General features: G+C 56.9%; 3 protein-coding genes across 10 annotated transcripts; 2 read left to right on the forward strand and 1 right to left on the reverse strand.

Annotated features, from left to right (window-relative positions):
- The first annotated feature begins 518 nt into the window (after positions 1–518).
- Positions 519–10881, forward strand: LOC309679619 (aldehyde dehydrogenase family 3 member A2-like). 5 transcript variants are annotated; one of them, XM_082492976.1, is made up of 12 exons: positions 519–547; positions 2791–2964; positions 3391–3622; positions 3723–3808; positions 4665–4873; positions 5050–5167; positions 5303–5444; positions 5630–5796; positions 6322–6421; positions 7323–7558; positions 8574–8697; positions 9007–10881. In XM_082492976.1, exons 2-11 carry the CDS (start codon positions 2803–2805, stop codon positions 8652–8654), a joined length of 1533 nt encoding a protein of 510 aa, XP_082349102.1. In that variant the 5' UTR covers positions 519–547; positions 2791–2802; the 3' UTR covers positions 8655–8697; positions 9007–10881. The 5 variants fall into 5 exon arrangements, with proteins under 5 accessions (XP_082349102.1, XP_082349104.1, XP_082349103.1 ...); XM_082492978.1 differs by lacking the exon at positions 519–547 and adding an exon at positions 1854–1962; XM_082492977.1 differs by lacking the exon at positions 519–547 and adding an exon at positions 2220–2244.
- A 345-nt stretch (positions 10882–11226) lies between these two features.
- Positions 11227–17004, forward strand: LOC309679687 (aldehyde dehydrogenase family 3 member A2-like). 4 transcript variants are annotated; one of them, XM_082493066.1, is made up of 11 exons: positions 11227–11438; positions 12143–12316; positions 12538–12769; positions 12870–12955; positions 13044–13252; positions 13429–13546; positions 13682–13823; positions 14009–14175; positions 14807–14906; positions 15634–15869; positions 15991–17004. In XM_082493066.1, exons 2-11 carry the CDS (start codon positions 12155–12157, stop codon positions 16372–16374), a joined length of 1836 nt encoding a protein of 611 aa, XP_082349192.1. In that variant the 5' UTR covers positions 11227–11438; positions 12143–12154; the 3' UTR covers positions 16375–17004. The 4 variants fall into 4 exon arrangements, 3 of the variants coding, with proteins under 3 accessions (XP_082349192.1, XP_082349193.1, XP_082349194.1); XR_014269841.1 differs by lacking the exon at positions 11227–11438 and having other exon boundaries at positions 12091–12316; positions 15711–15869; positions 16013–16150; XM_082493067.1 differs by lacking the exon at positions 11227–11438 and having other exon boundaries at positions 12091–12316; positions 16136–16238.
- A 66-nt stretch (positions 17005–17070) lies between these two features.
- LOC309679589 (multidrug and toxin extrusion protein 1-like) lies at positions 17071–23306 on the reverse strand (the record flags this gene model as incomplete). Its single annotated transcript, XM_082492937.1, has 17 exons — positions 17071–17599; positions 17970–18117; positions 18580–18674; positions 19021–19153; positions 19490–19559; positions 19638–19713; positions 19895–20003; positions 20267–20334; positions 20469–20582; positions 21110–21207; positions 21405–21502; positions 21889–21933; positions 22063–22105; positions 22223–22371; positions 22657–22725; positions 22939–23040; positions 23136–23306. The coding sequence occupies 17 exons, from the start codon at positions 23304–23306 to the stop codon at positions 17379–17381; spliced, it is 1809 nt and encodes a 602-aa protein (XP_082349063.1). The 3' UTR covers positions 17071–17378.
- Between the last annotated feature and the right edge of the window lie 1338 nt (positions 23307–24644).

Genomic DNA, 24644 nt, shown 5'->3' on the forward strand with positions numbered 1-24644 from the left:
GAGTTCAATTACTTTCCCATAAATAGTTCCCTTTATTGTTTCTTAGTGACTGAATAAAAATAGAAAATACTGTCAGCTCCTAGGCGTGGGGAGCATGCTGCAGACCATGAGTTTCACCGGGCGCTGTCTGGGGTATTCTTCCATCTCACTCAAGATCCCACGCTTCCCTGAAATCCACGTGTCTCGCCCAGCTGCTCCAGGGAGACTCAACTGATATTTTGCAATGCTTAAAACGCCCTCAGCTTTGTTTCCTGTCCGTAATTGGCTAAAAGATGTCCCTGACAAGGACCAAAAAGGGACTGTCTCCCAGGATGCAGCACACTGCTGCTGTCTCATTTCTGCGAATACTGAGGACCCTTAATACCAGGTTTTTGCGAAAGCGTGGCACGGTACCACCCTGCCGGCCACCAGGATGAACTGGCAGCTGGGATGTTTGCCTCCTGCTTGTGACGCCAAGCACAAGAAGCACTGCTGTGGCACGAAAACCCTCAGGCTTAAGCGTGAGAATTTTACAGACTGTGGAAAATGGCCGCTCTGGAAAATGCAGGTAAATAACATCTCCCTGCTCCTGCAGATATCCCTTGGTGGGCGTGCTGCCTGCAGAGGATGCACTGCAGCACTGTTTCCCCAGGCACAATGCAATGCTCCGTGCTGAGAGCTGAAAGACTTTTACTCTGACTGCAGTAGCATTAACTCCTTATCTAATTTTCCTTGGACCTTCAGACAGTGTGGTTCCTGCAGAGAGCTCCAACCTGCCCTGCCTGTAACAATGCTAACGGGATCCAGGAGAGCACATTTGCATCAAGTAATGCTTGATGGTTGAAGGCTCCCACCTCTACCCGTGTTGGCTTGAATGCAAGCCCGGCTCCTTTTTACATACGACAGTGCAAGGGCTCTCTCAAGCCCAGCCTGTTTTTCTTTTGCATGTTGCCTCCTGCATGCAAGTACTGGCAGTTCCTTGTGTCATTCTTTTCCACGTCAGACTGTTTACTGCTGAGATTTGTGTGACAGCTTGTGAAATGTTCATGTGCTGGCAGAGCCCATGAGTTGTTAGCAAACCCAACGGACTTCGCGAAAGTGGGGCTTTGTGGTTGGGGGGGGGAAGTCGTGGCTCAAGCGCAGCCCCCAGCCTCGCAGAACCACGCTGGTCTGGCAGAACGTCCTGAAACTTTGCCGGGGGGCTCATGTGTGCTCCATGCTGGCCCTATTTCCTGGGCACCAGCACCCGGCCCTGCGCATCGCAGAGCTGCGTGGTGGGCAGGGATGTAGTTGGGCAGAGTTTTGCCTGAGGAGCATGAGCAATAAACGTACGGTCAGAAATGGTGGCGTGTAACAACCCGGGAGCAATTTTTAATTTTCAGATAATCCCCTTGCCTTTCTTAGAACAAGTCGTGGCAGGACTATTTTTAATGGGAGCGAGCCCAGCCTCGTCTCAGCTCCTTTCCCTGCTTTTTGTTGGTTGGTTGGTTGGGTTTTTGGCTTCTTTCCCACACGAGTCCTTGTATCGAGGTTAACTCCCGGCCGGTCTATTCCCGTTGGCCGCTTTGCCTCCTACAAACCCACCACCTCCGCTTTCGGCGGCCCCTTCCTTCCTCCCTCCCTCCCTCCCTCCCTCCCCGCCGCGCAGGGGGGCGCCGGCCGCGCACCCCCGTCCCCTTCCCCAGCCCTCGGCCTCGGCACGGCCGCCCGAAAGACGGTGAGTTCGTGCAGGGCTGAAGCTGGCCCGGTGGCATTTGCCCTCCCGCGATAAGGAGCAACCCGAGCGGGACTTTGTCCCCTCCCCGAGGTCTCACCCGACGCGTTTCTCTGTCCCCGTTTCACAACCGGCCGGGCTCCGCTCGGTGCCAGACCCGGGGGAGCCCACCGGGGGACTGGCAGCCCTTGCGAGCAGCCGCCGCTCCCGCACGGCAGCCCCCGGCACCGGGAGGAGGGACGGAGCCATCCCCGACGGCGGGAATCACGGTACCGCCACTTTCCCGGCAGCCCTGCCCGCCTCCCGGCGGCTCACGTTCTTCACCCCGCTCTGCTTTTTCTTTCCTCTAGTTCCTCTCGCCAAACAACCCGCTCTCCGCCGCTCTCGGCTCACACCGGAGCACCGGGACGGCGCCGCCCCGGGCCGGCCGCTTCCACTCTGCGCCCGCCCGGGGGGGGGGGAAGCGGGGGGCGGCCTCTCCCATTCCACCCCGGCGAAGGGGGGGGGACAGGGCGGTGCCGTCACGTGAGCGGAAGGCGGAAGCAGCTGAGGCGAGCGGGGACCCCGGCGGGCGGAGGGGCCCGGGGGGCTGCGGACCCTTCCCGGGGGCAGCGGCGCCGCCGCGGGTGGGGGAGGAGGCCTGAGGTCGGGGAGGCGGCGCCGCCTCAGCCCGGTTGGCGCCCGGGGGTCGCTAGGGTTCCTCGGAGGGGCCGCCCGGCGGGGCCCTGCGCTCGCCCTGGCCTTGCTGGGCGGTGCTCGGTGCCGGGGCGGGGAACGGCGGCCTTTCCTGACCCCCCCCCCCCGCCGGCAGCTGCCCGTCCTTTCCCGGTGTGACACCCTCGCTGTTGTACTGACGTTTGCTCCTCGTGCTCCTTTTCAAACTTTTCTAAATCCCAAACTGCGGTAAATTATTTAAGATTTCAGAAACTTACGGCAGAATTAGGACGGAATGATAGCAGATATCAGCCCTCGAGCTGGGGAGGCGGGAGCGCAGCAGGCGGCTGAGAGTGTGTTCAATTCCTGTGGGGAAAAGCCGGTTCCCATCGGTAGGAGTGAGGCCCCGTGTTGAGCTGGGTCTTGCTGCTCTCTCCCCACAGCGCTGAACAGCCATGGAGAAGATGCAGCAGGTCGTTGGGCGGGCGAGAGCGGCCTTCAACTCGGGCCGGTGCCGCTCTCTGGAGTTCAGGATGCAGCAGCTGAAAGCCCTGGAGCGGATGGTGCAGGAGAAGGAGAAGGAGATCCTGGCAGCCATCAAGGCAGATCTGCACAAGGTCTGTGTCACTGGGGGGTTTTCTCCCATCAGCCACGCATGGCTGGTAGTCAGCCCAGAAGAGTAAGCGAGAAGGCCAAGGGCTGCCTTTGCCCTGCCAGATGGCTTTTGCTGGTGTCCCCCATGGTCCTGGTTCTCACTGTGGCCCGCCAAAGTCTGCTGCCACCATTTCTAAGAAGGAGCTAGTCTGAGGCAGGACTGCGAAGGCAGGTCCTGGGTGTCAGGTTTTGGCTTCTGTTGCACACTGAGCCCTGTGCACCCGGACTGACTGTCTTTTCTCAGGGATCCTTTGGGGCAGCACTACCAGTAACTGCCCTGGCAGACAATTTAAGCTATCAGAATTTACCTTACTTCCCTGGGATGCTGTGGTGGGTGCAAGAGGTGGGTGCCTTTCACCATCCCCTCCCCAAGGTCCCTGTCATTGCAGTGTGGGCATAATGCATACAGCCATGAGATCCTGGGCGTGCTGGGAGAGCTGGCCCTGGCCATGGACAAGCTGCCGTCCTGGGCAGAGCCTCAGCCTGTGAAGAGGAACCTGCTGACAATACGGGACGAGGCCTACGTCTGCTCCGAGCCACTGGGGGTGGTGCTGATCATCGGGGCCTGGAACTACCCCTTTGTCCTGGTCATGCAGCCTTTGATCGGGGCCATCGCAGCAGGTGGGTACCCGCCACAGGCCCTGTCCTCCGTGGGTCCATGGGTGGGTGCTGCAGGAGAGCAGGAGGAGGGCTCAGTGCCTGTGCCGCATTTGTCTTGTAGGCAATGCTGTGGTGGTGAAGCCGTCAGAGATCAGTGAGAACACGGCTCGGCTGGTGGCTGATCTCCTCCCCCAGTACCTTGACCGGGTGAGTGTGGCCCCATGCTTGACTTGATTGTCTTGAGGAAATACCTCTTATGCTTTTGAAGGGCTCATGTAGATTAAAGTTGCTCGATCTCTCCAAAGGAGCAGAAGCAGGAGATACAGGAAGAGTTGAATTATTCTTAGAGTACAGAGGCAGGTTGACATACTCTTCCTGAGTTTGTGTAACCTAATCTTCCCACATAACATTGCAGCAATGTGACAGCCTTTTTGACATTCATGACTGTGTATAGATGTGCGTATGTACTTCTCACTGCAATAATCGCTTTCTTGGACACTGTGCTGGGGTTGCTTCTAGCTAAGCACTAGTTTGTGTTGGATGCTAGCTGTGCCTGGCTCTTCCTTAGAACTGGGTGCCGTTTGCTCAGTGGCATTACATCCCGGGTTTTCATGTCCTTCTGAACCACACTTGTAGCGGGAGGTGTTGTTTCTCCTTCACTTGTCTGGCGGTTCTGATATCCATTGCGCTGTGTTGCTGAGGATGTACTCTGACAGCAGGGCCTCACTGTGCAGTTTCCTCCAGTGAGTTAGTGCATTCTGTAGGCGAGGGGTGAGAGCTGAGGAGACAGTCCTTGGGAGACCCCAGCAGTTGTATGTGCCCCTGGTCTTAATATGTGGGAGTAGGTCCACAGCCTGACTCAACCTCTATTTTTTTAGATCATGTGGCATAATAAAGCAAGTGAAACTTCATTTCAGGGGGAGGAGCAGAGTTTGTCTCTGTTATTGCTATCCTTTGACCAGATCCTAATGTAGCTCACAAGTGAGTCTGCCCATGCAGAGCTGCTGCCTTGATATGTTTGCTTTTAACTAACGTAACTGTAAGGCTCTTATTTGCCCCACAGGAGCTGTATCCTGTGGTCACTGGAGGAGTACCTGAGACAACACAGCTGCTGACCCAGAGATTTGATCACATTCTTTATACTGGCAACTCTGCGGTGGGCAAAATCGTGATGGCAGCAGCCGCTAAGCACCTGACACCCGTCACCCTGGAGCTGGGTGGGAAGAGCCCCTGCTACATCGACAAGGACTGTGACCTGGCCGTTGCCTGCAGGTCAGGCTGTTGAAGCCCTTGGTGGGGGCTCAGCAGAGGGGCAGGGACCCTGTTGGGCAGGTGGACGTGTGTGGGCTGTTTTCCCTGGACTGCGGGTGTCACTCAGGCACGATGGACGGGGCTGTGGGGTCTGGAAGGGACTGACCGTGGAGAAACCACCTCCCTTTCTCCCGCAGGCGGATAACGTGGGGGAAGTACATGAACTGTGGGCAAACCTGCATCGCCCCGGACTACATCCTCTGCGACCCTTCCATCCAGAGCAAAGTGGTGGAGAACATCAAGGCGACTCTGCAGGTGAGCGTGGAGTTCCTGGTGCTGTGGGAGTTGTCCCCGTTGCAGCCCGGGTGTGAGTTTTGTGGCTGCAGCCCTGGAGCTGTGGCTGTTGTGAAGGTGTGTTGAGCGCCTTGGTGTTGCTGTGCCCTTTGGCAGGAATTCTATGGAGAAGACGTGAAGTCATCTCCGGATTACGAAAGGATCATTAACAAGCGTCACTTCAAGAGGATCCTGGGCCTGCTGGAAGGGCAGAAGATTGCTCACGGGGGACAGACGGATGAGGCCTCCTGCTTCATAGGTGCTTCTGGTGCTTCTGGCACCACTGCTGGGAAGTGGGGTGGTCATGGTTGCCTTTTGGGGGCTGTGTGTGTCCGTGGCTCGCTTGGTGTGTGTTGAACGCAGGCAGCAGCCAGGATGAGGTCCTGCGATGGACCACGTCTTCTGTGCTGCTCACACCATCTCCTGCCCTCCTGTTTGCCTCAGCACCGACTATCCTCACCGACGTTTCTCCGGAGTCAAAGGTGATGGGGGAGGAAATCTTTGGACCGGTCCTCCCCATTCTGACTGTGAAGAGCGTGGACGAAGCCATTGAGTTCATCAATCGTCGGGAGAAGCCCCTTGCCCTCTATATCTTCTCGAACAACAAGCAGGTGGGTCTGGGCTGTGCTCCCCCGCAGAAGCGACTCTGTGCAGTTTGATCCTGGACATGGCCCTTCCCAGGCACAGCTCCCCGCAGGGTCCGTGTTGGCTCCTCTTTGCTTGTGAATTGCAGCGTTTGCCTCACGGGGGCCACAAGTGTCCCCAGAGCTGCTGAAGGTTCCCCATCTCCTGCTGAAATGCTTTGCATTTGCATAACTGAAATAGAAGGATAAAAGGCTGAATTTCCTCTTTGGTGCATTGTAGTCTTCCGTGATTCATTTAGTTACTTTTAATATATTGCTAGGGAGGCAAGCTCCCAGATTTCTGGCTTCCACATCCCTCCTCTGAATTCTCCCACTTTCTTTGAGTTATGATTGCACAGAGAGGGCTCCTCTGAGTTACCAGGCAGAGGAAATGAACACGGTGGCCTGTTGGCTCGTAGCTCCCCTCACAGTCCTGCTCAGTTACATAGTCTGGTCTATTCTGGGCCTTTGTAATGTTCTGTTTGTTTTTTTTTTTTTTTTTTCTTTTGTCAGTTAATCAAAAGAGTAATTTCTGAAACCTCCAGTGGGGGTGTTACTGGAAACGATGTCATCATGCATTTCTTCCTCTCAACTTTACCATTTGGTGGTGTTGGTAAGTTACTAGAGCTCCTTAAGTGTTGTGACTTGTCACACGCTGTGACCCAGGGAACAGCAGCAGTTGTTCTGTGTCCAGGTGCCCCTGCACCTGTTACCACCAAAGGGTCTCTGTGAAGCGGATTTCAATAATAAATTCTGAGAGTACATTAGTCCTAAAGAGAAAAACCTTTGGGTGTGGTTTTGGGAAGATTGAAGTATTTAGTGCAGACTGATGTGAAAGGTGCATTAAAACCGTTAGCTGCAATCAGAGGGATTAGCAACAATTGCAGGAGGAAGGGTAGGACTTCAGTTTGGAGTGAATTGGAACAGGTTATGTGGCAGCCTACAGGAGCTTTGCAGAATAGGATTTGGTTGTTACAGTCCTCACAAGCTGACTGTGAGCCAGCAGTGTTCAGCTGCTGCTGTGAACAGGACACGCTGTCCTGGAATTGAAAAACGGAGGTGTACCCTGCAGGGCTCCTCAGGAAACCTATCTCACATGGCACTGGTCAGATCTCAGAGCCTTGGTGTGGTGCTTTGAGAGGGAGTTCAATCTAGAGAAGAGCTGGGGATGGCTCAGGGGCAGAGGGAACAGCCCATGCAGTGACACAACAAGGTACTGGAGAGTATGTAGTGAAAACGGGATGGGAAAGAAGAGGGATGGAGTACAGAGGGACATCTTAGAGACTAAGAAGTGCTGCAGAGAGGAAGGAACAGTTGTCCTCTCTGAAGGAATATAGGGGAGAAGTTGTGCTTTCAAACTGCAGCAAGGCAGATGCAGGGTAGGTAGCACACACTGCAGCTGGCAAGCAGCTGGAATTTTTCTGTGCTGCTGCTTGTCCTGCTGGTGGCCTCAAGTGGCCAAAGGTTTGACTGGCTGAACCTGTGGTGTGACCTGCCTGGGTTGTGTCCCTCAGGTAACAGCGGGATGGGCGCCTACCATGGCAAGCACAGCTTTGAGACCTTCTCCCACCGCCGCGCCTGCTTGATCAAGGACCTGAAGATGGAGGGTACAAACGAACTCCGTTACCCACCTAGCAGCCAGAAGAAGGTGGATTGGGCCAAGTTCTTCCTCTTGAAGCGGTTTAATATGGGCCAACTGGGTCTGGCCATCTTGGCCCTGCTGGGGATTGTGGCAGCAGTGGTGATAAAGGTGAGCTTTAGCTCTTTGCCATCTACATGAGTGCATGTACAATTCATCTGATCTTCTGCAAAGTTCCCTCTTTGCAACTGCAGTCCTTTCTTAGAATCTGACCTGTTTTTTCTGTCTTGGAACTTACGATAGAAATTATCGAGATGTGGTTCTCGCTCTTGCAAGCGCTATCTAGAATAGACACGTCCTCAGAGAAATCTTCTAGGCTGCTCTACTAGTTGTTGCTTTACCTTGGTGGGTGACACCTGTGAGAAGCTCCCTCCAGAGGCAGAGCATGGTGTGTTTCGGACAGGTCTCTAGATTGATTTTGATTCCTGGGCTTTCTTCAGCCACGTTGTGAGCTGCTCCACAGCCTAGCCTGGCTGGCTGTGGTTTTGTGCTGCAGGGCCCTGGGGAAGGGAGGCTGTGCCCTAAAGCTTAGGGCTACAACGAGCTCTTGTTCCTCAGCCAGCTGCAGCCCCCATCTGACCTTAGCTCAATTATTTCCATTTCCTCCCCTGTTTCTGGCTAGGTAGTACGGAAGGGTGGGATTTCCTCCCCTCTCTGTGGGAGGCAGAAGCCTGCTGCTGCTGGCTGGAGGACTCGAGAGACCTCTCTTGAGTTGGAGGGATAAGATCTAAAACACCAAGTGTGATCGCTAGTGGTTCTCCATGGCTGGCAGACCAGGTGCTGTGTGTGGCTGCACTGGCTGCTCCTTGCAGAGCTCAACTGTGCATCCTGGGGGTTTAGTAGGCTTAAGGGAGCAGCCACTGAGGGGACAGGAGATGGCAGGGTGGACCACGCTCTTCCCTTCAGTCTGTTCTGCATTGTTACTGCTGCAAGGAGACGTGCAGGAGCCCAACAAGCCAGGGGAAATAACCTGACTGCATGTCAGAGTCCAGGAGGGGGTGTAAGAGCCAACAACTGGCTCAGGACTTGAAGCAGCAGCCAGGGAGGCAGGCCCTGTCTAGGTGAATGCCTTCTCAGTGAAGAGAGGGAAACTCACGGCATCTTGAAATCATTTGGGTTTTCTCAGAATCACCAGTCTGTGCTGAAGAGAAAAGCCCTCTTGATTGTGTTGGCTGTTCAGAGGCTGGGCTGGCTCAGTGAGTGGTAAGGAGGAGCAGGTTTCAGAGCACTGCTGTGGCTGTCACAGTGAGGTAGGAGCTTTTTTCTTCTCCTGTGTGTAGACCTGTTTTGAGATTGGGCAAAACCTCATTAGAGTAGTGAATGTGGGGCTTGCAGAAGGTTCCACCTGGAGCCAGAGAGTGATGCTTTCCCTGGCAGTGCTCGGAGCTCGTACAGCATCCCAGATAACCAGTCAGTGCATGCTGAGGGCGCAGGCCAGCTGTGCTCTGGGGAGGTCACCCCGAGTGGAGGGGCTTTGCTTCAGGCTGTTCTAGAAAGCGAGTTGGTTTTGTTTCAGCAAATTCTTCACAGGACGTTGGTGTTGTGTTTTGCTTTCACAGATGGTTTAACTACTGAAGAGAGGAGAAGGCCCTGTGTGCAAGTCATACTCTGAGCGCTCGCTTTGTCTGTTTCCTTAAGCTGAGAAGTCATTTTTTTTTCTTTTCTACTGGGTTATTTCAGTGAGCTGTCAAGCACACAGAGTAGCCTTGGAGAGTCACTAACCAAGAGAAGGCTCAGACTCCTGTTTAGTAAAAAGCCATGCTGAAACAGAGGGACCAGTGGGTACAAGCTCTCAAAAGGAAGACTGCAGAGCAAGAAATACCAGTCCCCACCTCCACCCCATGCCACGCAGAGCACTGTTTCCAAGGTCACACACATTGTGTCTTGCACCAAACCGCTTCCCTTCCTTCAGTGACAAACAGGAGCTTAAGTTTCAGCTGTGACTGGGTTGCCAGTGTTTTCCCTGCAGTTTTCAGGATGGTCTGTCTTCTGTTGTGCTCCGAACAACCACCCTCTTGGTGACGAGTCTGAGACGGGCTCTGCTGGCTGATGGTTTATGGTTATGAATAAACCTAGCGAGGTCCCCTTGCTGTTTAATTGAGGTGAAATGGTCATGGATCCCTATGGGCCAGAATCGTCCACAGCTGGTCAGGAGGTGCAGGCTGACTCCCTTTATTGGGGCTCTGGGTTTCATCGTGTGCCTGTAGGAATTATTTGGCAGTTAGAAAATTACAAAGATGATACCTGCACTGCCTGTATTTTGCTGATAAGGGTATGTTATGCTCACACAAAAGAGGTTTCAGGCCTGTTTAGAGAAGAGGGAATCGCAAAGTACCCTCTTGTGGGTTAGCCCGGTTGGGCACCCAAGCCCTACACAGCCGCTCACTCACTCCCCCCAGTGGGACGAGGAAGAAAATCAGAAGGGTAAAAGTGAGAAAACTTGTACGTTGAGATAAAGTTTAATAGGTAAAGTAAAACATGGGCGTGCAAGCAAACAAATTAAGGAATTCATTCACTACTTCCCCTTGGCAGGCAGGTGTTCAGCCATCCCCAGGAAAGCAGGGCTTCAGCACACGTAACGGTGACTTCAGAAGACAGATGCTGTAACTCCCAGCATCCCCCCTCTTCCTTTTCCTTCCCCCCAGCTTTTATCACTGCACACAATGTCATATAGTCTGGAATATCCCTTTGGTCAGGTGAGGTCACCTCTCCCAAGTGTGTCCCCTCCCTGCTTCTTGCCGACCGCAGCCTACGCACTGGTGGGGCAGTGAGAAACAGAGACCTTGACGCTGTGCAAGCACTGTTTTGCACAGCTGAACCACGGGTGTGTTACCGACACTTTTGGTCACAAATCCAAAACACAGCACCATCCTACTATGAAGAAACTTAGCAACTATGATGAAGATTAACTCCATCCCAGCCGAAACCAGTACAAACCCGCTCCTGGTCAGATTCCTCCAAGGGAAAACAATTACTGAAAGAGTGTGTACTCCTTTGTGTTCGATCTTCTGGGTCTGCTATAATCTTGCACTGGGAGATAATCTGGGGCTTGTTCTAGCTTGGGGAGAGGATGCTGGAGAAACTTAAGGTGAAAGGACCTTAGAAATATTAATGTTTAAATAAGGTAAATTTAAAAATTATTATTAAATGCAATTACTCACTATAGAGCAGAAAATTATATTTACTGTGCAGTAGGTGGGATTTCTTCATGTCTGGTGAAAATCCATGTGCCTAAGCTTTTTTAATGATATATTTTGCGAGTACTAAATAAACACTGAAAATTTAAATAATAAACCAAGCGTGGCAAGTCCCTGCAGGCTCCTGGGGAATCTTGCCTGTCCTCTGCCACTCCTGACTCTGGCTGTGGCTTGGTCGAATGTCACACAGGTGGTGTCAGGTGCCTCTGCCACAGCGCAGGAGCACAGGTCCCCAGCACGATGGCCTCTCCGCTCCTGGGGATGGATCCCCCAGAGCTCTGTCAGGGGAGCTGCTGGAGAGGTGCCCAGAGGCAGGTAGGGCGTGGGGAGAGGCAGTGCTGGGAGCTGTGGAGGAGCTGGACTGTTTCTCTTCCTGTCCTGTGCAAATCCATCCTCCCTGATAGCCTCCCACCTGCGGGCGCTGCCCGTTTGGGGTTTGTTCAGATCCGGACGATAGCGCGGGCTGCGTTCGTTGGCTCCCAAAGGCTGCTGCAGCACGTGAAAGCACTCCCCCGGCCTCGTGCCCCCAACGTGGGCAAAGCCACGTGGTCTCTTGCAATCCCGCACGGGCAGCTGAGTCACTGCCCCGGCTGAACGTGGCGATCCAGGGCTCACGTTTTCGCAGGGTGAGGATATATCTGGGTAAAGGGCATCTTGTATCTAGCGAGAGCCCTGGGCCCGAGCCAGCTATCCTCTCATGGGAGGAGAAACCACTCCGAGCTGCATCAGGGGAAGAGCTTGCGCCTGCTTGCACTTGCTGCAGGAGACGGGTGGAGAGAGAAGCTGCTCTGAAGGTAACTTTCTTATTTTCCTTCTTTTTCTTTTTGATGAGTCATCTGCTTTCTCGGTCAGGATCGGGGCTGCGTCACGCAGCTGCGGCAGCGGGCAGGGAAGGGCAGATTTAAACAGTTGCAAGGGAACCTCGGTGTCTCCTTCGGTTGGGCAGGGAGGGCAGGCAGATCTCTTGTCCGGACTAAAGAGTGAAAGACTGCACCCGGGAAGCATGATGAAACCTCTGCAACCTTTCCTCGTGTTTCTGCGACAATGCCACGCGAGGGCCTCGCAGTTACGAGGAAGGCGGGCGCAGGCTGGCTTCAGGCACACAGCTCCACTTCCAGCTGGCTGCCCACCAAGGCCACGGTCATCTCTGTGTTTTGGCTCCTGGGAAACATCCCTGTGAGCAGAAGGTGGGGTGGCTGGTGGGTTTAAGGGTATCCCTGAGCAAGGAGAAAACACCTGCAGAACAGGTTCTATCAGCCGTGCCCAGAGATGGTGGGTTGCCATGAGAGGCACCCTCCATTGGTGGACTGTGTGCAGGTAGGATGGGGCATTGGCAGGTGGGAGCCCTGAGCAGGAGGTGAGCCAAGGAGGAGAACACCTTCCAGCCTTGCTCTGGGTGGAACTTTTCTTGGTGGTGGCCCCATGTTGAGTGTTCCCAGGCATGAGCAGCCCTCAATGGCCTCATGTTGAGCTGGGTCTTGCTGCTCTCTCCCCACAGCGCTGAACAGCCATGGAGAAGATGCAGCAGGTCGTTGGGCGGGCGAGAGCGGCCTTCAACTCGGGCCGGTGCCGCTCTCTGGAGTTCAGGATGCAGCAGCTGAAAGCCCTGGAGCGGATGATGCAAGAGAAGGAGAAGGAGATCCTGGCAGCCATCAAGGCAGATCTGCACAAGGTCTGTGTCACTGGGGGGTTTTCTCCCTTCTGCTACACATGGACAGTGGTCAGCCCTGAGGGAAGGCAGTGACCCAAAGGGCTGCCTTTGCCCTGCCAGATGGTTTTTACTGTTGTCCACCATGGTCCTGGAAAACCTCGCCCTGCCTCCCCGGGCTGCTGTGGTGGGAGTGGGAGGTGGGTGCCTTTGCTGTCCCCTCCCCAAGCTCCCATTCATTGCAGAGTGGGCCCAATGCGTATGGCCATGAGATCCTGGGCGTGCTGGGGGAGCTGGCCCTGGCCATGGACAAGCTGCCGTCCTGGGCAGCGCCTCAGCCTGTGAAGAGGAACCTGCTGACAATGCGGGATGAGGCCTACATCTGCTCCGAGCCACTGGGGGTGGTGCTGATCATCGGGGCCTGGAACTACCCCTTTGTCCTGGTCATGCAGCCTTTGATCGGGGCCATCGCAGCAGGTGGGTACCCGCCACAGGCCCTGTCCTCCGTGGGTCCATGGGTGGGTGCTGCAGGAGAGCAGGAGGAGGGCTCAGTGCCTGTGCCGCATTTGTCTTGTAGGCAATGCTGTGGTGGTGAAGCCGTCAGAAATCAGTGAGAACACGGCTCGGCTGGTGGCTGATCTCCTCCCCCAGTACCTTGACCGGGTGAGTGTGGCCCATTGTCGCTTCCCAGGTTTCTCTGCAACATGGGGATGCACTAGGTTGAGGTGACCCCAAAACCCTTGTCCTGCAGGAGCTGTATTCTGTGGTCACTGGAGGAGTACCTGAGACAACACAGCTGCTGACCCAGAGATTTGATCACATTCTTTATACTGGCAACTCCGCGGTGGGCAAAATCGTGATGGCAGCGGCCACCAAGCACCTGACACCCGTCACCCTGGAGCTGGGTGGGAAGAGCCCCTGCTACATCGACAAGGACTGTGACCTGGCCGTTGCCTGCAGGTCAGGCTGTTGAAGCCCTTGGTGGGGGCTCAGCAGAGGGGCAGGGACCCTGTTGGGCAGGTGGACGTGTGTGGGCTGTTTTCCCTGGACTGCGGGTGTCACTCAGGCACGATGGACGGGGCTGTGGGGTCTGGAAGGGACTGACCATGGAGAAACCACCTCCCTTTCTCCCGCAGGCGGATAACGTGGGGGAAGTACATGAACTGTGGGCAAACCTGCATCGCCCCGGACTACATCCTCTGCGACCCTTCCATCCAGAGCAAAGTGGTGGAGAACATCAAGGCGACTCTGCAGGTGAGCGTGGGGTTTCTGGTGCTGTGGGAGTTGTCCCCGTTGCAGCCCGGGTGTGAGTTTTGTGGCTGCAGCCCTGGAGCTGTGGCTGTTGTGAAGGTGTGTTGAGCGCCTTGGTGTTGCTGTGCCCTTTGGCAGGAATTCTATGGAGAAGACGTGAAGTCATCTCCGGATTACGAAAGGATCATTAACAAGCGTCACTTCAAGAGGATCCTGGGCCTGCTGGAAGGGCAGAAGATCGCTCACGGGGGACAGACGGATGAGGCCTCCTGCTTCATAGGTGCTTCTGGTGCTTCTGGCACCACTGCTGGGAAGTGGGGTGGTCATGGTTGCCTTTTGGGGGCTGTGTGTGTCCGTGGCTCGCTTGGTGTGTGTTGAACGCAGGCAGCAGCCAGGATGAGGTCCTGCGATGGACCATGTCTTCTGTGCTGCTCACACCATCTCCTGCCCTCCTGTTTGCCTCAGCACCGACTATCCTCACCGACGTTTCTCCGGAGTCAAAGGTGATGGAGGAGGAAATCTTTGGACCGGTCCTCCCCATTCTGACCGTGAAGAGTGTGGACGAAGCCATTGAGTTCATCAATCGTCGGGAGAAGCCCCTTGCCCTGTACATCTTCTCGAACAACAAGCAGGTGGGTCTGGGCTGTGCTCCCCCGCAGAAGTGACTCTGTGCAGTTTGATCCTGGACATGGCCCTTCCCAGGCACAGCTCCCCGCAGGGTCCGTGTTGGCTCCTCTTTGCTTGTGAATTGCAGCGTTTGCCTCACGGGGGCCACAAGTGTCCCCAGAGCTGCTGGAGGTTCCCCATCTCCTGCTGAAGGACTCTGGCTTTGCACAGCTCCCCGTGTGCCTCCGCTGGCCAGCCCACACTCATGGATGCTGCTTCCTTGCACGTCTCCTGCCCCCGCTCCAGGCTCTGTTGTGCCAGCTCAGGAATTTAGGTCAGGGCTTTGCACTCACACAACAGCCCCGGGCAGTTCAGGTGGGAGGGCTGAGGAGCACATCAGGCTCTGGCCCACGCACCGCCGCCTCCCACCTGTCCCGCTGGGATGGAGCCTTTTCATTTTGTGGCTGTTCCACCTGAGCAGATCTTGTGCTCAAGTAATGTAAACGTGTCTTCTCTCAAGGAACAAGGCACACCCTGCTGTCCCCCCCAAAGCGACATGCAAGCGTCACCTTGACACCCACCTGCTCTGCTAAAGCCATGGTGTTTGTGGCCTGTCTTGATCTCCCTCTGTTCTGTGCCATCTCTCATTCTGGGCAGCTGATCAGACGGGTGATATCAGAGACCTCCAGTGGCGGCGTGACAGCCAACGATGTCTTCATGCACGCTCTGGTCCCGGATCTGCCCTTCGGCGGCGTGGGTAGGTCCCTGCTCCATCCCATATGCCTCGTTTCAGTCTCAGAGCAGCAACCTCTAACCCAGGTGCCATCACACCCATTTGGCAATTCAGGAACTTTAAGCGGCATTTTCCCATTATTTTCACTGGTGGGTTCCTTTGTAAAAAGGCTCATTAGTGATTGGAACAGTGGTGGTGCCAGTGGGAGAGGGAAACCCTCTGGCACATCTGTCCGCAGCTCCAATTCTTCTGTGCTGGAGTGTGGGATAAAGTTGGCTGTGGCCAAGCGGATGGTTGAGTTTCCATGGTGGCTGTCAGGATCGTGGTTTTGTGGCAGAGACAACCCGGCTGTGGGTAGAAGGCTGAGGTCTTGGGTGTTTCTGATGGCCGATTGCTGAATGTCCTTCTTATCTCCCACTACTTCTTCCTCCTGTCCCCTACCCCAGTGTAAATTTTGTGGGAGAAGCAGGGCTGGCCCTGGGGAGGAGGGGGCTGGTGCCATTAACGTATCAAGGTTGGGTGCACACAACCAACCTGAGCACCGGTTCAAGGCAGTGAGCAGGTCTTCACTTATTTCTGGGTAGTTATTAAAGCTGCTCTTTGCTTCTCTGCCCTTGGGGAGCAGAGCAGCTGCTCCAGGTGCGAGAAGCACCGCGACCAAGCTTCCCCGGTGTCCTGGGGGCTGCCAAACAGGATTTAAGAATTGCAGCTGTCACTGCATGGTGTCACCTGGGTGGGTTGTGTCCCTCAGGGAACAGTGGGATGGGCGCCTACCATGGCAAGCACAGCTTTGAGACCTTCTCCCACCGCCGCGCCTGCTTGATCAAGGACCTGAAGATGGAGGTTGTGAACAAACTCCGGTACCCACCTGGCAGCCAGAAGAAGGTGGATTGGGCCAAGTTCTTCCTCTTGAAGCGGTTTAACAAGGGCCAAGTGGGTCTGGCCATCTTGGCCCTGCTGGGGATTGTGGCAGCGGTGGTGGCAAAGGTGAGCTTTGCTCTGCTCTCTGCATGAGTACGTGTTCCCACCCCTATCCCCTGAGCCCGCCCTGGTCTCGGCCTCCATCGCCCCATTGCCTCAGGCTCTGCTCCCTCCCTGTGGGCCTCAGCCTTGTTTCTGTGCCTCTCCAGATGGTGTCCTCCAGATGAGAGGGGTGATCAGCAGTCGGCAGCACACCAGACCTGTAACCTGCCACTTGCTCCCTGCAGTCCTAGTGCCAAACTTTTCCTTGCTGCAATTTCTTTTCTTCCAAGTCAGCCGATGCACTGAAGAGGTAGAAGCAAATGAAACCCACCTGAAGCAGAGAAGCCCTGAGCTGAAGGCTCCGACTTCTGCTGAAACACAGGAACTGATTCAGACCTCAGCAGTTGAGTGGTGGCAGAGGGAAGGAGGCAGCACCTGCCCTGCTTTGCAAACAGGAGCCCATCTAAAAGCTCTTGGGAACAGCGGAATCATTTGTCACGAGGGTATCAAAACAGGCAGTTGTTACTGAGCCTGTTATCCACGGAACACATCGTGTGATCCCCAAGAAAGGTATCTCGTACCAGGAATAAGCCTAACGGAATGCGTGTCTTACTGATGGGGATGGTCCAGGCTGGTTGTCCCCAGCAGCCTGCCCAGAGCAGAAGGAAAGAGCCTCCAAGAACCTGCAGCACCCCATCCTCAGAAGGACTCATGACCGAAGGGGTGATGTCTCATTGCAGGGGAAACCACCTTTAGCTGTCCAAGGTGGGCAACGGCTACCTGAGGTGACAGCAAAGGCTTTCTGAGCTGTGGCCACACTCTGCCCCAAGGACTGGAGGAGCACCAGGGACCGTCGCACGGCTGGTGCACTGCGTCTGGGGCTGAGTGCTGACAGCAGCATCGCTGCCACCGCAGCCTCAGGTCTGGGGAGGTCCTTGGCCTCGGCTGAGCAGCCGGCCATCTCACACGTAATTGAATTTCCACTTTTTATTGATTTACTGGGACTCTTTTACCTCCAAGCTTGTAACTGGAAGCTGCTTTGCTGAATAAAACCTTTGTTTTACTGTAAAGGCCAACGAGGGCCGGGGCAAGACCCACAAGCCCCCGGATTGATGCAGCCCCCAGCGTGGTATGTTCCCCTGCTCCGGCCTGAGCCCTGCCCTCGGCCCCCACCCAAAGGAGACATCCCGAGCCCAGCTGCGTTTGTTCTTTATTTGGTGTTTGTCACAGAGCAACGGTGTGAGCCGGGCTGTGCTGGGCTCCGGTCGGCAGGTGACAGCCAGCAGCGTGGGCAGGAGGGGGGAACCCACACGCTCGGTGTGGGCGGGCAGCCCAGAGTGGCCTTTTGGGTGTCGGAGCAGCCACAGGGCCTGTTCCCGAGTGGTGGCTGAGCAGATGCTGCCGGGGGCCCTTTGGCTCCCATGGGACAGGCGTGTGCTGGGTTTTCTCACTGGCTGGTCTGTGCTTTGTATGTCCACCCATCAGAAGGGGCTTTCGTCCCCAAAACGAAGTCCCCACAGTCCCCGGTGTGAGTCAGTGTTTGCTGGTCGTCAGCTTTATGACGATGCCAAGCGCAAGTACTCCGACGGCTGCAGCCGCTGCCAGCCCACGCCGGATGATCAGCTCCTTGGTGGCCCTGGTGGTGGCCGGAGGGGATGTGGCAGGAGTGGCTTCCTGGGGCTCCAGCTGGTACGTCGGTCCCTCCATCCTGGTGATGCCCATGAGCACAACACCGTTCTGTGCATCCACTCCCGCTGCAAGGAGAACAGGGCAGGGTCGCTGAGGGCTTTTGGGGCAATTGAGGGGTTTCTTGGGAGGGTTTTGTCCGAGGTCTGAAAGCACTTTACAAGCAGCCCAGATCGTGGAGATCTCCAGCCCTTGGTGAAGCTTCAGTGGTACCCAGTGTCTGCAAGGTGAGAACTGCCCAGGGTGCCCCATCCCTCCAGGTCTTCCCCCCACCAGGCTCCGTCACCCTCCTGAGCCCACCCTCATAATTATTGTTACTGGGGGTGCCACCAGCTGCACTCCCATTTTGTGAGCTTGTTCCTGGCTGATGTGAATCCTTGAGGGCCCTTCCTGGACCCAAACCCACGACCGCAGGTGGTGCCCAGCTCCTGGCCATACCTATGCACCCCCTCACCGCCACGGCAGGGGGGTATGTGTGGGGCAGTGGAGCTGGCCCCACACCAGAGGGAAGCGCCTTGCAGGAGGGTTCGGGGCCCGGGTTCAGCTCCTCTGGCGGTGGCTGGGTCACTCCTGCGCGGCGCTGAGCCTGGGGGAGGGAATGCCATGGGCTTAGCCGGCGGCGTGTGGTATGGGAAATCCCCCCCAAGAAAAGCCAACGTGTTGCCTCTCGCAGGGTTCGTCCGGCTGGAAATGGCACCACACAGCTGAAAGATGCCCAAAATGCCCAAGCGATGCTGGCTGGTGGGAGCCCTGGAGCAGTTGGGGCACAAGGCAGTGCTCAGGATGCCTCGGTCTGCTTTGTGCTTCATGTCCCCAGCCAAGGGTGGCAACAAGGTGCAGAGGAAAACCTTGAGGCCATCAAGTGCATGAGTGGGACGGAGCTGAATTACAGGGAGGTGGCCACAGTCCCACACACGGGAGCACTGGTTTTTGCTGGGGGCATTAGAGGGATCAAGCCCGCGATGCTGTCTTATCCCACTGCGATCCCAGCCAAGCCGCCGGGGACCTTCCTGCTGGCAGGGTGCGATGCCGTGGGTGCACGGGTTACCTCCTCAGCTGCCTTCCTCCAGTCCATGCGGGAGATGTAGGCGATGAAGCAGGTGCAGAGGATGGAGACGCAGACGAGCATGCTGAGCCACAGGCCTGCAGAGGGCACGCCGGAGTCAGTCGGGCACCGTGGCTGGACCAAACCCAACCGAGACGGCATCTCAGGACAGCGAGCCAGGAAAGGGGATGTCACCGAGGTCAGCAGGGACACGGGGATGGGGTGGCTGTGGGTGCCTGCTGTGGGGCTGCCCAGCCGACCTGACAGTGGTTGCTTTTTCCCAGTAAAATTAAAAGCTTTCAGTAGTTGCAGGGGCCATCCCAGTCCACCCCAGTGTGCCCAGTCCCCAGCCAGGTAGGAGGGTTATGGTGAGCCATCAGTGGAGCTGGGGGGAGCTGCGTCCCCACGGGGGACCTGGAAAAGCTGCACGCGTGGGGTCGGTACCTATGATGCCGATCCTGGCCACGAAGAGCAGCACGGCGCCCAGGGGCAGGCCCACACCATAGTAGCTCACAGCGTTGAGGATCGCACCGAATTTCTGCTTGCCTATGCCTCTGAGCACCCCGCTGCTGGCACCCTGATGGGGAGAGGGAGAGGGGATGGGGACAGGGCCGGGAGCGCCGCATTGGCCAAATTCAGGGCTCTGCTGCTGCCTTGGTGGGGGCTGGTGAACCAGCCTGGTGATGACCAGCCTCTGCCTGGTTATTTCTGCATCCCTGCCCGGTCCTGTGGGTCAGCACCTCTTTGTGCACTTGGTGTGGTCTAAGTGGTGAGCCCAGGAGCTCTGCAGGGTCCCGGTGTGTGTGCCGGTGCCCACCCGCAGCCTGAGGGACCTTCGACCGACCGACCTGCGATGCTGCCGCTCAGCACGGAGGTCCCCTAACCAAAAGCAGCAGCATCCCCAAGGACTTACACACGTGGCTTCAAACAAGTGGAAGACAACGTAGACAGGCATGACCCAGGCCACCAAGTCAACAATCTCCCTGGGGACAGAGAAGAGCCAACGATCGCTTTTGGGAACCGACCTCTGCGAACCAAGGCTGGGAGCTGGTGGCACTCACTTGTCAGGGGTGAAGATGTATCCCAGCACATCCTTCGTGGCGACTAAAATGACCCCCACGGCTATGCAAAAAAACCCTGAAAAACAGAGCAAAGTGCTGAGCCCGACCTGGCTGTGACGGGGACCTCGGGAGCAGCCGAAGGGTCAGAGCAGGGGACATGGGCGTGCGCCGCAGGCAGGGGATGACAAACACTCCCTGGTCCTGCTGTGCCTGGAAGAAGCCCGGGCAAAGGCTTCCCGACACGCCGGTGGCCTGACCTGTGCAGAGCAGGCTGGTGGAGGAGGATCTCTTGGCCGTCTCGACGTCACCGGCGCCCAGCGCGTTCCCCACCTGCACGCTGGCGGCCGTGCCGAGCCCCAGGGGGATCTGTAACCACAGGGCTGAGGCTCACGTGTGCGTCTGGGTAATGGCGCCATGGCAGTGACAGCAGAATAACCACCCAGCAGAGGCGGGGACGGAGTTCAGGATTTAATTTAAAACATCTCCCCAGGAGGAATCGGTGGGAGCAGGGGGAGGCTTAAGTGCAGAGGGGGAAGACCGAGATTTGCTGGAGCTGATTTTTGCCAGGTGCCTGTCCCAGGAGTGTCCCCAGGGAGCCCTGCTCTGAAATAATAACCCCCGGCCCTTACCATGAAAGCCACAACGGACACCTCGTAGATGATGGACTGGGCAGAGAGCTCTATGACGCTCAGCAGGCCTGGCGGAGAGGAGAGGGTCAGCGCTGGGTGTGAGTGCCCGGTGGAGAGCTGCTCTCGGCCCCTGCGACTGCTGCAGACGCCGCTCTGGGTCCCTCCCTGTTCACCTCCTTGCAGCTCCCCCCTCTCCGCTGACCTATCAAGAAGCTCCCAATTTCGTAGGTCCACCACTCGATGCATATCATGAGCATGCTGGGGATGGCCAGGGAGGTGAAGCTGTCCCACTCCAGCAGGCACTCGCTGGACCAGCCTGCAGAGAGGAGAAACGTCACCTGATGGATGACCAGACTGGCCACTACATCCGTGGAGAGCACCTGAGGCAGCTGGAGGTGCTGTTCCTGTTTGCAGAGCCACCAGGGCAGTGCTCCTCAGCTCCGTAGGACCTCCAGCAGCACACTGCGCACGTACGGGCTCTGCTGATGCCATCCTGTGGGCCACAGAGCAATGCAACCCTCAGCTCATCCCTCCTGGAGCAAAGCCTCTGAGGACAACCTCGTGCTTACGTCTGTGCTCATCCAGCTTTGGAGCTGAACCCTACAAAGCCTCAGCAGAAAGTTTCATTTCTCCAGAATTAATGTTTACTGCCCAGCACGGTGCTCTGCCAACTCTCGCGCGTGACGTGCTGTCACCGAAGCAGCACCACATTCCTGGGGTGTACCGGGCTGAGGTTAATATTTCACCGTCAGGACTAACAGAATTCACTTGGTAGAAGTGGTGGAAGAGTCGTGAATACTTGTGTAAGGCAGGACCCAGAGGGAGCTGGGGAGATGCTCTTACCTCCCCAGGTCTTCACGTGGAGTTTCTTGCCTATGATATAGAGCAACAAGAAAGTGGTTTGTGAATACTGAGCAACGGTGTTGGCCCAGGCAGAGCCCCTGCAAAGGAAATGAGAAAGGTCATCGGCATCCTGCTCACGCCTCCCCGGCCTCGGGGTGCCAGAGCATAACATCCCACCGTGCCCCCGCGAGCGCCGGATGTTCGGCTGCGCCTGGTGGTGCTGACGTCCCTGAAAAGTCCCTTGCCGTTGCCAGGTGTTGTGTTTTCCCCTCCGCGGGATGCGGGCGCTACTCACGTGATGCCTAAATGGAGTACGTAGAGGAAGATGCAGTTTGCGATCACGTTGACGACGTTGCCGACGATCCCGCTCAGCACCAGCGGCCACATGATCATCTGCAAAGAGGAGGAGATGGGGGCTGCGGGCACCTTCACAAAAGCTTCGGGTGAGAGGTGCGAAGGTCCCTGCCAGCCCAGCGCTCAGCAGCTTTCCCAGCCAAAAAAACCTTCTGATAATGTTGCCTGCTTGGAAAATGAGTGTGTTGGAGGTAAATCCCTGATGTGGGGAAGTATGAAGGGAGGTCCATCAGGCAGGTGGATTCACCTGGCTGTGGGATGGGGTGATGTCCAGGGTCAGATCTGTTCCAGGGCACCCGGGCAGTGGTGGGGACAAACTCTGCCTCGCCTCTGGGAACAGCGAGCATGAAAACCCTGGGTGCACGGTTGAAGGGAGCCTCGAACCAGGGCTGACCCGCTGTGGGTGCGAGGGCGGTGGGACCTACCTGGTTCTGCAGGTATTTTGTCTCCAGGCTATACAGAAAAACTGCCTGAAAAGGAAATTGGTGGGTGAGATGAGGTCAGCGCTGAGCAGGGGCTCTGCTGCCACGGTGGAAAATAGGAGCAGGACGGCCGGTCCCTGCGCGTGGCCAGCATCCAGGGTGCCCGCAGGGACTCACCGGGAGAGCAGGGACAAACGCCATCACGTAGCGCTGGGTTAACCTGGGGGGACACGAGGGGCATGGTTAGCGAGGGGGAATGGCCATAGCCCCCCTCTCACAGCCCCACCATGCCGGGGAGGGACGAGCCAGTGGTGTCTGGGCCACGGGGCCACCCGACCTGGAGACCTCGGGGTCCTGGCGGATGAGGAGGAGGAGCTGCTCGATGTTGATGAGGATGGCACAGCAGGGGAAGCAGCAGAGCAGGAGGATGAGGGTGGCACGCTGCAGGATCACCCCCACGCGCAGCAGGTTCTTGCTGCCGTAGGTCTGCAAGGCGAGAGGACGGGGAGCTCTGCTGCACTGGCAGCACGCCGGTGCTGGGGGAATGGGGACCCCACGGAGCATGGAGCAGCCCTGACCGCCCCGGAGACTGCCCAGGAAGGGTTTGGTATTTCAAGGGGAGCACGGAGCTGCCTGTTATGGGATTGCTGCTTGGGGACAAGCTTCCCCAGCTCGCAGGCACAGCCGGGGCTCCACGCGGTGCCTGGGCAGCATCAGCTGATGCTGGAAAACCCCACATCTCCAGGACAAGTGCCAGCATCTCTTACCCACCTGTGATATCAAGGTGTCACATGCTGAAGCCAAACCATAACCTACAGAGATGGCAGTAACATTTATAACCTGGAAACAGGAGTTAAAAAAAAAACAAACAAACAAACAAACAAAAACAAAAAACACCAAAGAGCAAATGTGAGCATTTAAGGCTTTTAGGTGGGGAGAGGGGCTAAAAGGAAAAGTGAGAGTCTGAGATCTCTGTCCTTGTCCGTATCCCATCCCAGTTGTCAGCGGGTGGGAGCCAGTGCCTGGAGCTGGGCAGCCCCCGGGAATGCTTACAGCGATGGCCAGTGTGACGGAAGCCAGCTCGACCTTGCCCAGGTGGCCGCAGAATATGGAGCTGACGAGGTGTATCAGGAAGATCAGCAGCTGGATCAGGATCTGAGCGTGGGGAAGAGGAGAGGTGGAGGTCAGAGACGGAGGTGAGCAGGGGCGGCCGTGCTGGGGGGGGGGCACTCTCCTCCTGTGGTCCTTACCAGCGGCCCCGCCAGCACCAGCAGCTTCTTTGCGTCCTCCCAGAAGTTGTCCGGGATCAGGCGCCGAAGCCAGCGGTGTTTCTTCCCGCAGCTGCCAGGTGTGAGACCCTGCTGGCCCGCAGCCATCGCCTCGCTGAAGCCGTTCTCCTCGGGGAGGTTCGCCTGCTTCATGCCACCGCTCTGCCAGGGGAGTGAAACAACCCTCTTCCTCCGCGCTCTGTTAAAACCACCCCGCCGGGGTGAGCAATGTGTAACCACGGTGGGGTGAACTTCAGCCGGGGCCGGGCGAGCTGACTGCGTGCTCCTCGGTGCCGGCAGCCGGGGTGGCGATGGGGAGTGCAGGCAGTGAGGCAGGGCAGGGCAGCGAGGGTCCCGTGCACCGCCGTGGGCAGTGTGGAGGAGCCCCAACATGCAGGCAAGGTATAAGGGACTGAGTCTTCCCAAATCGCTCCCGCGAGCCCTCATACCTCTCTCCTGCTTCGCCCTGGCTCCGCTGGCCGGTGGGCTGGAGGGGTGTCTGCTGCTTCCAACAGCGGTGGAGGATCCATGGGTCTGTGTGTCGTCTCCCGTGAGCTGCTGCCGGCAGTGGTGGGGACGCGGCCGGTCTCGGCCCCTCTCATCACACCGCGACGGCGGCCAAGACAAGCGGGCCCCATTGGCTCCAGCTGTCGGCCTCGCGCAGCGCGGCAGCGTCGGGTTTCACCGGCACCGCTCCGCCAGACCAAATATAGCGTCCTGCCTTGGCCCACCGCAGGGCAGGGGCGGCGGAGGGGAGCTGCCACCGCCACGCAGACCCTCTACTGCACGGGGCAGGAGGTGGGCGCTGGTGGGATGGGGAGCCCAGGGGGCAGAGCAAGGTGGGCTTCCTCCTCTCCCCAGGCTGCGTTCCCAAATCTACCGGAACCCCAAACAGGGCAGAGTCTGCCACATCCTCCCCACATCCAGGCAGAGGCTGCTGAGGTTGGGTTGATGGCTTTTTTCAAGCTCCTTTATTGCTTATTCTTTGCTCATGTGCACAGAAGGGCAACGGAGCTGGTGAGGGGTCTGGAGCACATCTTATGAGGGGCGGCTGAGGGAACTGGGGTTATTTAGCCTGGAGAAAAGGAGGCTCAGGGGAGACCTCATTGCTCTCTACAACTACCTGAAAGGAGGTTGGAGAGAGGTGGAAGTCGACCTGTTCTGTCAAGTAACGGGTGATAGAACAAGAGGAAATGGCTTCAAGCTGCGCCAAGGGGGGCTTGGATTGGATATTAGGAAGAATTTCTTTACTGAAAGGGTCATCAGGCATTGGAACGCAATACCCTGGGCAGTGGTGGCATCCCCATCCCTGGAAGTATTTGTGTGGTGTAGATATAGTGCTCAGGGACATGGTTTAGTGGTGGGCTTGTCAGCGTTAGGTTAATGATTAGACTAGATGATCTTACAGGTCTTTTCCAATCTAGGAGATTTTGTGATTTATGTCACTTCTTTTCATTCCCAGCCCACAGGCAACCAGCACCATGTGCCAGG

This window comes from Vanellus vanellus, assembly GCF_965231255.1.
Source record: "Vanellus vanellus genome assembly, chromosome: 19".
Classification (NCBI taxonomy): Eukaryota; Metazoa; Chordata; class Aves; order Charadriiformes; family Charadriidae; genus Vanellus; species Vanellus vanellus.